Source organism: Orcinus orca, chromosome 11 (genome assembly GCF_937001465.1).
Source record: "Orcinus orca chromosome 11, mOrcOrc1.1, whole genome shotgun sequence".
Classification (NCBI taxonomy): Eukaryota; Metazoa; Chordata; class Mammalia; order Artiodactyla; family Delphinidae; genus Orcinus; species Orcinus orca.
In genome coordinates, this window is record NC_064569.1 from 56,786,841 (window position 1) to 56,804,103 (window position 17,263).

Consider the following 17,263-nt stretch of genomic DNA (forward strand, 5'->3'; position numbering starts at 1 on the left):
ATTAAGGTGCCAAGTTATATTTGGAATGTAAGCATGTTTGAAAGGACAGGTGAGTAATTTTTCTTAGGGGCTGTCAGCCTCTGAATTTCTGGCTACTCTTAATTGCTTGGGTAGCATAACTGTCAAGCCCCTGGTCTTTCAGGAAATGAGCTTAGGCTGCTCGGCATTGCTGGGCAGTGCTAGGTCAGGGTGCTTCTCTAGATACCAAATATCTAATTCTGGTCCTCCAGGACAGCAGAATACCAGTCAGTGGGTCTCCACTGTCTTGCAAATTACCCTCCCTGACCTTGTTTGTACAGACACTCTGATTATGGGACTTTGCTCGTTTATTTTCATTCTTGGTACAAAATGTGAATCCTCTTGTCCACCCCACACTTCAAAGACTGACCTCTAACTTCAGCATGACTCCCCCATCACAGTTCCAATCCACACTTTCAAATTGTCCACTACTTAGTTTTTTTTGTTTGTTTGTTTTGCTTTATTTTGGCCGTGTCGGGTCTTAGTTGCGGCATGCTGGATCTTCGTTGAGGTACGCGTGATCTTTCGCTGCAGCGCACGGACACTGCCTTGGGGTGCGCGGGCTTCACTCTAGTTGAGGCGTGCAAGCTCAGTAGTTGTGGCTCGTGAGCTTAGTTGCCCCGCGGCACGTGAGATCTTAGTTCCCTGACCAGGGATCGAACCCACGTCCCTTGCATTGTAAGGAGGATTCTTTACCCCGGACCACCAGGGAGGTCACCTTGTCCACTACTTTGAATGAGCAGATCTGACACTTTTTGTTTCTTTAAACCAAATCAAAATGTCTTGTTCATCTCCTCTTTCCTTCCTGGAGAGAACGGTTAGAGATTTTAATCTGGACTGTAAGCAATCCCGCACACTTTTCTCTGGCCACAATCACTGCTTGGACTGGAACTTTCTCCCTTCCCACCCTAAGTAGGGAGAAGATTTGAGGAGGGTGTATACAGTGGTGAGGAGTTGGGAGTCAGGTTGCTAGCCGTTTGCCCTTGGGCAGGTTGCTTAACCTCCCTGTGTCTCCGTGTCCTCTTTTAGTGGGATTTACAGATACGTTTATTGTAAAGATTGCTTTCTAAGCACATTGTTAGTGCTCAATAAATATTAGTTATTTGGAAGATCAAACAGCCCAGTTTCTAGACTTTCTATGTATATTTGGTGAACTTTCTAGATTATCTAACTTAAACTCTAATTTTTTTAGCTAACTTTAAATAGCTGAGAAGATGTATTTTCATTTCATTCATTTAGAATATAACATAGAATAATTAACATTTAATTACGAGTGTTTTATCAGAAAAATTTATTTTCTCTTCAAATGTACAGCTTAATGAGGTCTACTTTATTTTTAAGTATAAGTTATTTATATATTTAATAGCCAGTCATTCCCAACTGAATACCCATCAGATTTTATCATGAAACTTAAGGTCAACATGGGATATAATTAATACTTATATTGCAAAAAAACCCCCTACCTTTTCTGGATGTATTTAATTAAGTAAAGATATCTAGAGTAGCTGTGGCTTGACTCAATGAAGTCATTGCTTATCTTCTTTTGTATTCACAAAATTCTTACAGGCTGCCATTTATAAATTTTAAAATGACCTCCTTATCTCATTGCAAACTGTCTTCCATCTCTCTTACTCTACCATATGTTTGTTTTCTCCACCCCCCATAGCACCTAACATTTTGTACCTGTATACAATATTTTAAAATTTTGTTTCTTGTGTATTGTGTCTCCCCTTTTAGATTGTAACTCCATGAAAGGAGGGATCTTTGTCTGTTTTGTCAATAAAGATATAATCCAAGCACCTACACTGGTGCTTGACGGTTGACAGTTGATAAATATCTGTCAAATGAATGAATGAATGTGCACAAATACAGCATTGGATGTTTTATAAAGAGGAATGTACTGAATGTCTTCAAGGTTAGCTGGAGAATTCCAGATGCTAAAGATGTGGTACAGTTAGATATATTTCTGGAAAACATGTTTTTTCAAAAGTCCACAGCATTTAGCCAGGTCGTTGGGAATACGTTTTTTCAAAAGTCCACATCATTTAGCCAGGTCATTTCACACCTAAAAATATACATTAATTAAATAATCAAAGATGTGGGTAAAAAGATTGGAAATGACTTAAATATCTCTTAATAAGGAAATGATTACATACGTTTTAGCATGCACACAATGAAATTCTAGCAGTCATTTAAAATCATGTTTTTTATGAGTTACTAATGACATGGAGAGCACTCATAATATAATGTTAAAAGCAGAATATACAATGAATACAGAACCCTCTTTTATTCTCTATATTCGTCAGCAAAATTTAACATTCCCGTCCTATCTCTCTTCACTCTCTACTATGCCCAGACAACATCAAACGGCTCAACTCACGCATGCTATGTGGTGTCTTGTCTGCCTCTGTGTGCTGTTGCTTTGCCTGGTTTATGTTCCCTGGTGCACTTACTTACTCTGCAGCCCCTACTGAAAAACTGTAAGGCACCATATGAGCTGTATGGACAAAGAAATGTAATTAAAATAAATCCTTTCCATAATTTTACCAGAGAGAGAAAGGAAGGGAATGAAAACAGAGAAGACTTAAAACACGATTTATTTATTTCACTTTCTGAGGTCAAACTGCTTGCAAAGTGTGAATAGGTCAATGGGCAAAATGGGGTTTGTAAGTATTTAAGTCACATAGCTGAATCCAGATGAAAAATGTAAATATTAAGAAAGAATACGGCTGTGTTAAATACTTGAGAGAAGTATTTTGTTAGGCCAAATGACCAAGTAATTCCCTCACTTCCTGAAGATAAATTCAGTGTCTTACTGCTCCCTGAAGCCAACAGTGGGTCCCTTGTCTTCTAATGTCTTGTACCCTTATTTGGCCCGTTTATTATGTTGGGGCAGTGATTAAGTACATGAGCTTTGGAATCAAATAAACCTGTACTAAAATTTGGACTCTATCACTCACTTACTTTGAGGCTGTAGGCAAATGGTTTAAGCTCTGAGCCTCAAGTTTCTCATCCATAATATAGGGATAGTAGATCGTGCTTTGTAGAGTTAGAGTGAAAATGCACAGAATTAACTGTGCTTACTACGTATATTTAATAAATGGCAGTCAGTAGAAAATATCTTCCACAGTATGTATACTATGACCAACATTCATACTGCTTCTCTTCTTTCCTAGGAGAAAGTCTGAGCTAGTCTGAGGACTTTGGAAATATGCAAATGATTCCTGTCCTGCTTAGATTGATCTAACTCCAGCTTTGCAGATTTTGGCCACTGTGCCTTCTCTAGTCAAGCAATAGTTCACCTTGAAAGTTTGAACACTGTGTTTCCAATGTTTTATTTCTTTCAAAAGGAATTCCCTTCTTGAGATTTATCTAAATGAAGAAATCAAATTTACCAGCAATAAAAATCTCTTCTCCTTTCTTGCCATAGAAGATAACTGATTCTTCAGCTCTATTTTAAAACTTTTTTATTCTCATTTTATAAAGTAACTATGAGAATATTGGGATTATTGAATAAGAACTGGCAACTATTCACTTATTCCTTTATTTATGTATTAGAAAATAGAAAGGTTCATGAAAATATAAAGCCTGGGAATTTCTAAAGATAACTCCACCTTCACATATTTTTGGAGGAAATGATTTTTGTCTGTTCCAAACAATGACGCTTAACACAATTGAAAGTTGGCACATTTTTGGTAAACAGCATCTTCCTGGCAGTGTGAAGTCTACTGCCTATTTCTTTTGAGCCAGACTTCTCAGTATCATTTTGATCTGTAAAACATCAAAGTTTCCTCCATAGTATTGTATTTACATCTTTAGAGAATCTGGACGGAAAGGAATTTTTATTTTAATTTAATGGGTAATCAACAATAACAGAAGTCAAAATCTTTACTGCAATATTTGGAATTATGACTGGCCACGGGAAAGTACATGTAGCAAATTACACATAGAAAACATGTAACATAATCTATTTACTTTGATATTTCCAGAAGATATATCCCAGACATTTAAAAAGGCAAGAGGCTAAAAATGGTAAGAAAAAAATAATACCTCTTCAATTTCTGAATTATGCAGCCAAAGAGAAAAATAAAAACCTCAATCACCCTTTATGTGGCCATTATTATTATTATTACTTTTTGCGGTACGCGGGCCTCTCACTGTTGTGGCCTCTCGCGTTGCGGAGCACAGGCTCCGGACGCGCAGGCTCAGCGGCCATGGCTCATGGGCCCAGCCGCTCCCCGGCATGTGGGATCTTCCCGGACCGGGGCACGAACCCGTGTCCCCTACATCGGCAGGCGGACTCCCAACCACTGCATGTGGCCATTATTTTTTAAAAATTCTGGCTTTTCAAAAGATCTACTTGGCTCTCCTATGGAGAACGTGAATTCTGAGAATGGTACCAACAGGTTAACTCCAAGTATGATGCACTTGAAAAAGAAAGAACAAGATGGACTCTATTCCTCCGCACATTCAGAATGGAGATGTCTGAGCATCATCAGTAAATCAACTCAGTGTCACTTTGAAATACATATTTATCTCATACAGCAGTTCTTTTAGAATCACAACTTTGGTCTTGGGGACAGAAGGGAAGAATATAACTGTCTGTTGGGGCTTTGGCATATTTGCCAAGTGTTCAATCTATCTTTGTTGGACTTCTTTAAAATATGTCACATCCTACTCAACTTCTAGGGAATTCTTTCTCACTAACCATCAATCTTGGCTTCTTCTGTCCTGATGAAACCCTGATTCAAGAACAAGTTAAAGCACTATTGGTGTATTTCTGACTTTTTGTCTAAGGAAACAAATATATCACAAAATTTGAGGATTGAAATGCTCAAGACACCAAAATTATAATTTATCTTACACAGTTACTACAACCTATTTGCTAATCCTTGTTAGATATTGTTTCACATATGCTTTGCCAAATATTAATCCTTAATAAATATGTAAAAAGAAAGTAATGTTTTCTGTGGAAAATATAACTTGTTTCAAAACATTTACATACTTATATTTATGTAATTGCATACATCACAGTGCTTTTTCTATGTTGATTTTATAAGATTTTATTTTTAATAGAAGAAATAGAATTAATAAGGGTATGAATGTGCTTTGAGAAAACACATCGTGACAATCTATTCAGAAAATTGTAATTCAAACCAAAGTGGGCAGGAGTAGTACAGTCTATTCAGATCTAGGAAATGTTGCTAAATCCTGTGTGAGTTCTGGGTTGTCTGTGATTTTCTCTCGTTCCTCTGTGGGTATTATTCTACTGATTTTTGGCTATTGAGAAGTCAATTGTTAGTCACTCTGGTTGTTAAAATAGTCTCTGTAGTGTTTTTCAGTTCCACAGATGTGTCTAGTTGTGGATTTATTTTTACTTATCCAGCCTAGAATTTACTGTGCTTTTCAAATCTGAGAGCTCAAGTCTTTCACCAGTTTTGGAAAATCTTTAGCCATTATTTCCTCAAATATTACTTCTTTTTTTAATATTCTCCTTTTTCATCTTCTAAAATATCCATTAGACATATATTGGCCATCTAAATACTGTCCTCTATATGTCTGAAACTCTCTTTCATATTTTTGGTCATTTTGATCTTCTAGGTAATTTCCTTAGTTCTATTTTTTAATCCAGTAATTATTTATTCAGCTGTGTCCAGCTTGCTAATAAAACTATCTCATGATGTTTCTTTTTTCATTTTAATGTCTGTATAATATTTATTTCTAGGACTCTTTGGTTTGTTTTTAAATCTTCCTAGTCTTTTGTTGTTGTTGTTTTTTTTTTTTTCTCGGTACACGGGCCTCTCACTGCTGTGGCCTCTCCCATTGCGGAGCATAGGCTCTGGATGCGCAGGCTCAGCGACCATGGCCCATGGGCCCAGCTGCTTCGCGGCATGTGGGATCTTCCCGGACCAGGGCACAAACCCGTGTCCCCTGCATCGGCAGGCGGACTCTCAACCACTGCACCACCAGGGAAGCCCTTCCTAGGCTTTTTTGATAGTAACTTGTTCTTTTGTCAAGTTTTTAAATTTTATATTTTGTGTGCTTAATTATAAAACAGCCTCTATTATTTCAATTTCTTGTGGGTCTATTTCCACTATTTGTGGCCTCTTCTGCTTTTTACTTATGTTGCTTATTTACATGTGTGTCTCAGAATTTTGACTTCTGAGCTTATGTTTGGCTGGGCTTTTTCTTTTGAAATTCTGTGTAGTGTATGCCTAGAGTACATGCATCCAGAAAGTTTTTGCCTTTGTTTTTGTAAAGTGCCACAAGAGCATTACCAATGCAGTATTACTTTTTATATTATTACTTAAATGAATATAAACTAGTTTATAAATGATTTATATAAATAAAAGAATCACTAATGTATATTAATCATTTAACACTTGGTGTTTCCGGGGTTTTGAATTCTGAATACTCAAGAGTACCTCTTTATTGATCCCACGAGAAGGCCAGACTTCGCTGGATTCATTTCCTCTTATAATCCTATTTTGGTAGGTAGGTTTATTTTTGTGGTTCACCCTTTCACTGAAGGCCTAGCCCTTGAAGGTGTTCACTTCATGGAAGGTCTCAGTTCCAAGTCCTGGTTCCTACAAGCCCAAGGCTTTGTCTCCAGTTCTTATATTGTCATTAAAACACAAGTAACCTGTAATTCTCTGGTTTTATGCCTTTTATTCAGTTTTTGACTGATTTACCTTTTTCCTCCCAAGCTCTGCTATGCATGCTGTATCATATTTCACCCAGTATGACTGGTTTTTCAGATTATCTAGTCTGCCATATTACATAAGTTCTATGTATGTATGTATGGGTGTATATACACAGACAGTACACCTTTAAAACTTGAAGAATATTTTCCTACCTTGAAGGTAAATTGTCGCAGATATTAAACAACTGTGCAGGAATTGTCAGTAGCTTATTATGTTGACAGATTGATAGTGGGTGAAACACCTGAGAATATTAGGTTATTTTTATTATGCCACCTCAGGCTTTCATATAAGATTCATAGAAATGCATTTATTTAGTAAGCATATAGTTAATGTAGTATAAAACTTCATCTACTGGCCAAAAAATGTACTTTTTTTCCAGGATAAATTTCAGAAAAAGATCCTTTATCTATTGCAGCAAAAATGGAAGAAAACAACAAACTTTAAAAAACTTTAAATTGCTGTTTGTGAGCCTGAATTTTCTTGATTAGCAGCAGAGTTATAGTATAATCAAAGGTTATAACTCACCAAAGGAGTATAAAGGAAAGTTCAGTTTTCTTAAATTCTGATTGTCCTGGTGAGGCCCTGGTATAGTAATTTTGACAAGCAAATAATCACAAATGCTGACTAAAATCAGACTGGAACTTATCTCAATAAGATGCCATGAGATGTTAAAGGAAAAAAAAAAGATGCCATGAAATGTAAGCAGTGCCTAGGAAAGCACCCTTTAGGAATTACACAACTTTATTTTTATTTTATTTTATTTTATTTTTGTGGTACGTGGGCCTCTCACTGTTGTGACCTCTCCCGTTGCGGAGCACAGGCTCCGGACGCGCAGGCTCAGCGGCCATGGCTCATGGGCCCAGCCGTTCCGTGGCATGTGGGATCTTCCCGGACCAGGGCACAAACCCGTGTCCCCTGCATCGGCAGGCAGACTCCCAACCACTGCGCCACCAGGGAAGCCCTAATATGCTATATTTTTATGAAATTATGTTTTTTGTTTGTATCTCCCCAACTAGAAAGTTAAAATCTACCAAGGGCAGGAATCTTTGTGTTTGTTTACTAATATATTGCCAGCAACTAAAATAGTATCTCAGTTAGTAGGTGCTCAAAAATTGTTTGGGATGTAAATGAACAATTTTTTATTTCCCTGCCTCTAAATCAGAATGATAATTCATGGCCCCTCATTTCCTTACAGAGATACATGGGTACAAATGTGATCCGTGTATGCCAAGTACATTGATTTAACTGAAAGAAAGTCGTCATTCATAGAACACCAATTACCGTTTTTTGGAAGCATTAAGTGGCCTAGCCTTTAAATGTCTTAATGTTTCCATCTTAAATCTGTTATTAAGTATACGGCAATTTTCCTTAAACAATCTCTCTTCTATAGCAACAGAAAAAATTTAATGTTCCGTACTTGGGTAAAGGTCATACCTCATTTTTTTCCTTGAGTTTTGTGATCATAACAATCACAGGACTGTCTTCCTGCCAAACCATCTGCCAGAAATCATTCACGGTGTTGATCATGGGGCCCTGCGTGGCGATGAACGCTTTCTCTTTGCCACTGTAGCCCTAGTGTGAGAAAGGAGACAGAAATGTTGGCTTTGAAGTTCATGCCTTGCACTGAAAGTTTAGGTGAAAGATCTTCAAAACAAAATAGCTCTGATAATCCAAAAGCAACACAGACTTTTGCAGCTTTATTGATTCTAGCACCACAATTCTTGGGGTTGTTCTCCCAGCAAGTCAGGCACAGCATATGGTACTGAGGTTTCTAAATCTCAGTCCTCCCCAGAGCACCTCAGAGGGAGCACTATAGCCACAGACACACAGGAAAGGAAGACTTACTATAAATGACCCACTACCAAGGTTGATTATGACCAAGCAAGCAAAAAAAAGCAACAAACTTGCTAGTAACCAACTCTGAGGGAAAATAAAAAAACAACTAACAATTCTAAATAGTAAATTGACATGCTCATCAGAAAGAAATTTATTTACTTACCCTAATATAATTAGCATTAATGTAGGTGCTCAAAGAATTAGTTACATTTTTTGGTCTTAAACATACTCTGCTGAGGGGATCTAATGAAGAAAACAAGAAAGACTGTGTTAACCAGATTTACTCTTTTATGTTTCTTAGAACATCAATAACCAGTACATAGCACACTTATATACTGACCATCTGGCATGTGTCAATGTTTTTTGTTGGTGTGGCTGTGTGTCTGTCTCTCTTTTTTTTTTTTAACATCTTTATTGGAGTATAATTGCTTTACAGTGGTGTGTTAGTTTCTGCTGTATATTTGCAAATGAAGCAACTGACAAAGGATTAATCTCCAAAATATGTGTGTCTGTCTCTTGATCTGTGTTTATTGAGGGACATTTGAGACCATCTTTACCCCTTGTCCTGACACAGATCTCGTCCATAAGCCCAAGATGATGAGTTTCTACTTTACGCCATTTTTGGTGGGTTTCTGATTCTTGACCCCATTTCTCATTTACGCTCCTTTTCTTATTCTTTGCATTTGGAATTTGCACCATATCTCCCTACTCAAGTCTCTCTTCTGTCCTCCGCAACAGCAAACACTTGGTCCAGTCCAAATCTCCTCTCACTACTTGGAAGAAGCTGTCTTTACCATGTGTTTGTTCACTGACATCACAAATATCTGATATCGGCTAGATTATTACAGTATTAAATTCTAAAATCACTTTCCATCAAGAAGAGTTGAAAGGCTCTTTGTGAACCACGGTGGTGATTTTTACCAACATTTACGTAAATAATCCCTTTGTGATTTCTTTAACCCAGTTACACTCTGAGCCTCTTGAAGGCCAGGATGGGGATTTTTCATGATCTGTGTAAGACCTGGTGTCTAGCACAGTGCTTATATATGTAATAGACATTCAGTAAATGTCTATTGCATTGATTTAAATGGCTCCTTCCATTTTTTAAGAAGTCAGTTCTATGCATTCCTCTCTAGCAATTGTTCTGTTGTTGTTCTTCTCCCGACAGGTGAAGTCTGAGTGTGTATTTTGCCCACCTCCTCACCTACACTTCAATCCTTCTTGCGTACACTCCAATCTATCCTAACCCTAGTCTTATGCAGACACGGCTCTTGCTCTTGCCGCTGGTGACACTTTTGCTACTAAACCCAATGGTGGTATTTATTTTTTCACGTCCTCTGTGTAGAATTAAAAAACTGTAGATCATATATCTTTTTATGGAGTTTTCTATGGAGTTTTCTCTTCCCTTGGATGCTGCGTCACAGCATTCTGGGTTTCCTGCTACCTATTCAATGGTCCTTTTTCAATCTTTTGCTTATTTCTTCTGCCTCCTTTAGTTTATTTATTTATTTATTTATTTATTGGCTGTGCTGCACGGCGTATGGGATCTTAGTTCCCCAACCAGGGATTGAACCCGTGCCCCCTACAGTGGAAGCGTGGAGTCCTAACCACTGGACCGCCAGGGAAGTCCCTCGTCTGCCTCCTTTAATGTTGCTGATTCTAGGATTCAACTTGACCCTCTTCTATGCTCACTTGACACTGCCTTGTTGGGTGATTGATTCATCCCCATGATTTTGTACCCATATCCTGCAGACTCCCAAATATATATCTTACACCAGACTACTCTCCTCACTTATAGACCACATTTTACATTTTTTCATTTCCTTCTGGATATACTACAGCTTTGTGAAACTTCACATGATCACGTGCTCCTGATAGCCCTGTGTTATTCTATGTTGCGTGTGCTACCACAGCTCCTGAGTCCATGTTTGAAAACTAGTTGGACTAGTCTCCATATTCATGTTCTGTCCATTTGGTTTTCTGAAACTCGCTAGGATTTATCTTGCCTCCCTCTTCCCAAGGCTTTCTTCTTAGGCTAGGACCTGAGCATCCCATCTGGTCTAACTGCCTTCAATCTTGTTCTTTACCCATCCATCCTTCTCATAGCTGGCAAGGCAGTCTTTGTAAAATAAAATCTGATCACATCATTCCCATGCCATCCATGGTTCCTAATTGTCCACAGCAGTATTTCCCAAACTGTTATCTGTAAATCATTTCTTTTATAACATACAGAATTAGGTCATATAACTTGTAAATTAGATCATCCTTAAAAAGGGGGTTCAGTAATCAAATAAATATGGAAAACACTGAATTCAACAAACTTGAACAACAATCTTTTCACTGCAGAATTTCTCAGGGTCTATATTATGCTAATATACTCTGTGAATTTCCAAGAAGGTATTATTTATAAACTTATTTGCCCACTGCATTCATTTTATTATGAATACTTATTGACAATTCGACAGTCCAGAGCAGCATTGCCCAATAGAACTTTCTGTGATAATGGAAATGTTCCTTATCTGTGTTGCCCAAAATTGTGACCACTAGCCATGTTGGCTATTGAGTACTTGAAATGTGGCTAGTACACACTGAGGAACTAAAGTTTTCATTTTATTTAATTTTAATTCATTTAAATTTACTTAGCCATATGTGGCTGGTGGTTGCTCTACTGGACAGTGCAGATCTAGGGGATGAAATCTCCTTAGTGGGTCCAACAAGTCTTTATCTTTTCCCACAGCCTCATCAGTAATCACTTTTCTACGTGTACATGCTCTAGTCATATGGGCCCAGGGAAATCTCTCAAATACTCCACGTTCTTGCAGAGTCTATGTTTTTGCATGTATTGTTTCCCTGCCGTCTCTGCATGGTAAAGTCTTCCTCATTTTTCAGAGAGCTCAGTTCAAGCAATACCTCCTTTCAGAAGCCCTCCCTTGTCCTCCTGGTGGAATTAGGCATTCCCTTCTTTGCTCAGGCTGCCTGAGTTTTATTTTAGAATTTAACATCTTGTATTTTAAGTGCTTAAATGTTTGCTTGCCCTCAATGGTTTGTGATGAGCCCCTTGAGAGCAAGGGCTGTCTTTAATTAACGTTTGTATCCTTTGTGATTTCTATTTGGTATGTGGCTGAGAGAGTGTTTAACATTAGAATTAATTTCGATTAGGAAGAGTTAAAACAATGCTTTTTTTCAATTTTTTTCTTTTCATAGCAAAGGGGACAGGAAAACTTCCATTACTTTTCAGTATCCACTGATTATTAAAAGTTTCCACAAACGCCCTAAACCACTCAGACTTGAAAAGAGGCCCACTTCCTTCAGTTTTTATAATGCCTACGATATATATGATTTACTGGGAACTCAACCCGAAAATTGCTTAGAAGCAGGTGTCCTGTCACGCTTAATTAAGTTTATGTTGTAAATTGGTAATTTATAGTATTTCCAAGTATTCAGAGATTTCCAAATATTACAAAAACAAAAACAAAAACAAGAATACAACATATGATGGAGTAGGGGAAAATAAATTTGGTTCCAACCAAAGCCTTTTTAGTGTTTTTAGTCTAATAAAAATGTCAAGGATTAAAAAAACAAAATTTTGTCATCATCAGTTATTATTTTCATCTTTATTGTTATAAGTTTATTCATGTGATACATTTTAAGTCTACATATTAGTCAAATTCACTATGATAATTTTTTTCAGAATTGGTATTTCTGAATTATATGTTAAATGCTTAGCATACCGTTTATGATTCATCTGGGCAGTATCAATAATAACTACAAATATTACATTGAGCACTGATGACTTTTCCTCCCTGTCTTCTGTTCTTCCCTTTTTATTCAGTATTTCCTTCTTTCCTTCCTTTGCTTTCTTCCTCTTTCATTCCTTTTTCCCCTCCCTTCCTCCTTAGATCCCTTTCCTCCCTTCCTCCCTCCCTTCCTTCCCTTCCTCTCCTCTACCTTCTTCCCTCCTTCTTGTTTCTTTTTTCCTCTCAACAAATTATTGAACACATAAAGTTTTGGTGTATAGAACACATGAAATTTCCCCACCTTGATCTCTTTAAAATACCCTCTGGCAATCTTAAGTCTTCTTTTTAACAGACAAAATGGTACCTGGATCCTGAGTTGAAGATTTCCTCTCCAGGAGGAAATGTGTTTAAGGTTTGAAGTCAGAGAAGAAGCTATTAGATGAGGGAAAAGTGTATCACTCCCAGTGATGGGCAAAGGCAGGAATGAGAGGAATAGGATAGTTTTCAGAGATGAATTTAAGATAAGTGGGAAATGGAAGGAAAGCAGGGACTGGCCACACCTTCAAGATGATTGGGAATCATCTTCAAATTTGTTGGAAGAGAGAGAAGACTCTAGGCCTGTGTTGTCCATTATGGTAGCCACTAGCCACATGTAGGTAAATTTAAGTTAATTAAAATATAATAAAATTTAAAAGTCAGTTCCATGAGTGCACTAGCTATACTTCAAGTGCTCATTGCCACATGCAGTTAATGGCTATCACACTGGAGATACAGAATATTTCCATCATTGTAGAGAGTTTTAGTGGACAGTGCTGAATTTGGCAATGCAGTGATAGATTATGTGAAATTCACTTTTTAACATGCATGTGAACATTATAAGAGAAAACAGGGCTCTTCAATACTGTTTTTGAAACTGTAAACGTTTCTCTCCAAGGTTAGTGTTCTTATTTTCTGGAATTGTTTCTGGGGTTAATGATGGATTCAGTTAGGTAGAGAAGGAAAGGAGAAACTAACATTAGCTGAGGGTTTACTATTAGTTGGAACTTTCCTAGCCATTTTTCATACATTTATTTGATTCTTTCAATAGCCTTACAGGGTAGTATCACTATTACTATTTTTAGGGACAAAGAAAGGATGGCACAGAAAGATTAAGTATCTTTCCATAAATTGTAAATGTTTTTGCCAGGATAGGAAATCAAGTCTAAACTCCAGTATTTTGCTGAGTCACACAACTCGTTGCTTTAATGAGTGGTTCACTTATTTGCATATTTACTCTGTTCTAGGCACTTTATACAGTGAAATGGAAAACATAATGTAAGTAGGAAACATTACTAGACTTTAAATTTTTAAATATAAAATGATGGTCCGAGTAAATAGGGTTTTAAATTTTGATTTATATTGTTTTATAGTTGTATAAATAAATTGGCTGCATGGAAAAAAATATACATAAAATTTCTTGTTATACTTCTTTGTTATACAAATAATTTCACATTGATATATGATCAGTTTTTTCCCATTGCTCTTGTGTTTAGGACATAGATAAATTTTTATCACAAATATTTGTTTATATTGTAAAGTAATTTGATATAAACTTGACCTAAGCACTTTAATCTACCACTTAAGAATGTTCTGAGCCAGGCTGACACTGTCCTTAGAAAAAAAGCTACAATTTAATTGGTTCTTGGCCATCCGTATTTCTGCTGCAAAACATCCTCCAAATTATACAAACTCACTAATATGTACAAGCTGGAAGCTTTTAAACTTGAGAGTTTATTGTAGGCTAAAACAATAAAAACAACTGTAATATTTAAAATATTAATCATTTTAAGATTATTATTTTATGTAATGTTTCAAATTTACGCCATATTACAGTCTAAAATAAACCATAAAGAGCAGCTTTTCATATTCATTCCAGTCTTTTCTGATGATTTTCCAGCCAGTGATGTGGCTTGTCCAAGCTATATTTACTAGATTATATTCTGTGCAACAGGGGGTGGGTGGGGTATTCAGGCTATAGACATTTTCAACAGAAAATCTGTTATTTGCAACATCAGTTGTCAGCACAGGTGCCCTGGTTCAAGCGACCCACCCAGTTCTGGGAATGGAAAAGCTGACACAGGACTGTGAAGCAGTTGTCTGATAGCATCTGGCAGGAAACAGAGAAGGCTGAACTTTAAAATAGTCCTAATAATTTCCAAATCCTTCTGAGATTAGGTGGTTAAGTATAATACTTGCAATACATGTATATGCCCTAATTACTTATGGTTGGTAAATTTCAGATGAAAAGTCCTGAGAGAGAGAGTCGGGGGTGGCGGGCGGGGGCGGGGGGGAGAGGGAGAGAGAGAGAGAGAGAGAGAGAGAGAGAGACCAGTTGTAACACACAGCACTTTCATCCCCTTCAGCCAATTATAGTTATAAAATATCTTTCAACAGTGACTATATCTTAGGTAAATAGGTTTAACTATACAGACCAATTAAAAATATGTTACAGTGGAGTAACTGTTACAATGTGTTTCCGAAACAACTCCAACAGAAGGGGAAGCCCAAGGACACTATTAACAGTAATTCTTGCTCTATTACTATAAATATGAAGAATTTGGTGTTTTATGAGTGAATTAATGAACTGAATTATGAATACTCTACTATTTCAATGTCAATACTCTAAATCTTCGTGGCTCCATCTTCCCAGAGCTATTGCCTTGAGATGTTTATGGATTTTTGCCCAAATCCCAACTATATCTTTGTTTAGTGATTGACAATATTGCTTCTTCTCCAAAGTATTTTTGCCTTTCTAGGCAGAATTACTCAGTCCTCCTACACCGGTTAGGCAAGATCTCTATTCAGGCTCTTACATTGAACATAATTACTTATTTACATGTCTCTCCTCTGGTCTGTGACCTCCTTGATCTTATATGCTGCTCCTTATTCCTTACTGGTTCCGGGCATCTAGCTCACTGCTTGACATCGATAAATTTCATGGAGTTAAATTTAGTTTTAACATAGTCTAAAAGTGTTTCTCAAAGTCTGGTCCTGCTATCACCTGTATCAGAATCAGCTGGGTGTTTGCTAGAAGTACAGATTCCTGGGCCCAACAGAACCCACTTAGACAGAATCCCCAGGGTGGGGCACAGGACTGGATTTTTAACAAGGACTCTAGGTGATTGTTATGCACAATGAAGTCTTTTGGTAACAGCTTTTTTGAGATATAATTCATATACTATACAACTCACTCGTTTAAAATGTGCCATCACATAATTTATTTTTATTTGTTTAATCCACAGAGTTGTGCAACTATCAGTGGTGGAAAGCATGGGGGCAGATGTGTTTGGATTTGAATGTTGCTTCTTTACTATCTATAAGCCTCACTTTCCTCCTCTGTAAGAAAGGAACAATAATATCTTTCTGAGTTAGGATGAGAATAGCTAACATTGAGCACTTTATCAGGTGCAAAGCACTGGGCTCTACAACAACCCTGTGAGGTGGCTACTACTATTCCCATTTCACAGATGAAGTTAAGACATTTACCCACGGCCATACAGGAAGTGGTGCAGCTGGATATGAACCCCAGCAGATTGGCTCTGGAGGCAGCCCTATAGCTACTAGACTCTTCTGTAAGGGTACAAGATAGTATATAGAATGTTTCTAGCAGGGATGGCATTTTAATTATCTCCCAAAAAAACTCATACCCTTTAGTAGTCATTTCTCATGCCTCTCACCACTAGGCAACAACTGTAGTTTCTATGTCTACAGATTTGCCTAACCGGACACTTCATATAAATGGCATTATGCAGTATGAGTTCATTTGTGATGGCTTCTTTAAAAAAAGAGGTACCTCATAAAAAAAAATACCTCATTACTTTAAAAAAAATTAATTAATTAATTATATTTATTTTTTTGGCCGCATTGGGTCTTCATTGCTGCACGCCGGCTTTCTCTTGTTATGGCAACCGGGTCTACTCTTCGTTGTGGTGCACGGGCTTCTCTTTGCGGTGGCTTCTCTTGTTGTGGGGCATGGTCTCTAGGCACTCGGGCTTCAGTAGTTGTGGCACGAGGGCTCAGTATTTGTGGCTCTAGAGCACAAACTCAGTAGCTGTGGCACACGGGCTTAGTTGCTCCGCGGTATGTGGGATCTTCCCTGGACCAGGGCTCTAACCCGTGCCCGCTGCATTGGCAGGAGGATTCTGTTTTTTTTTTTAGCATCTTTATTGGAATATAATAGCTTTACAATGGTGCGTTAGTTTCTGCTGTATAATAAAGTGAATCAGCTATACATATACATATATCCCCATATCCCCTCCTTCTTGCGTCTCCCTCCCACCCCTCCTATCCTACCCCTCTTAGGTGGACACAAAGCACCGAGCTGATCTCCCTGTGCAATGCAGCTGCTTCCCGCTAGCTATCTATTTTACATTTGGTAGTGTATATATGTCCATGCCACTCTCTCACTTCGTCCCAGCTTACCCTTCCCCCTCCCCGTGTCCTCAAGTCCATTCTCTACATCTGCGTCTTTATTCCCGTGGCAGGTGGATTCTTAACCACTGTGCCACCAGGGAAGTCCAGTACCTCATAACTTTTTATTGCTGAATAACATTATGTTGTGTGAATATACTACATTTTATTTATCCATTCATCAGTTGATGGATATTGTCATTATTTCTACTCTTTGGGCTATTACAGATAATACTGTTACAAATATTTGTGTACAGCTCTTGTGTGGATACATGTTTTTATTTCTCTTGGGCATATACCTAGGAGTAGAAAGTCTGAGTCATATAGTCAGTCTAGGTTTTACCTTTTGAGGAACTACCAGACTGTTTCCTCAGTAGTTGTACCATATTACATCCCTACCATCAAAGTATGAAGGTTCCAATTTCTCTACATCCTTGCCAACACTTTCTATTGTCTTTTAAATTATAATCATGTGGTTATGAAGTGTTATCTCACTTCGGTTTTGACTTCCCTGATGCC

The 17,263-nt window shown here is 37.6% G+C and overlaps 1 protein-coding gene across 1 annotated transcript in view; it reads right to left on the minus strand.

Annotated features, from left to right (window-relative positions):
- PTPRR (protein tyrosine phosphatase receptor type R) overlaps positions 1-17,263 on the minus strand; it is a 274,441-nt gene that overhangs the window by 25,671 nt on the left and 231,507 nt on the right. The window contains exons 12-13 of the mRNA XM_004281891.3: positions 8,722-8,801; positions 8,157-8,294 (exon numbers count right to left, since the gene is read on the minus strand). Coding sequence (XP_004281939.1) covers positions 8,157-8,294; positions 8,722-8,801 — 218 coding nt within the window. The remainder of the gene's footprint in view (positions 1-8,156; positions 8,295-8,721; positions 8,802-17,263) is intronic.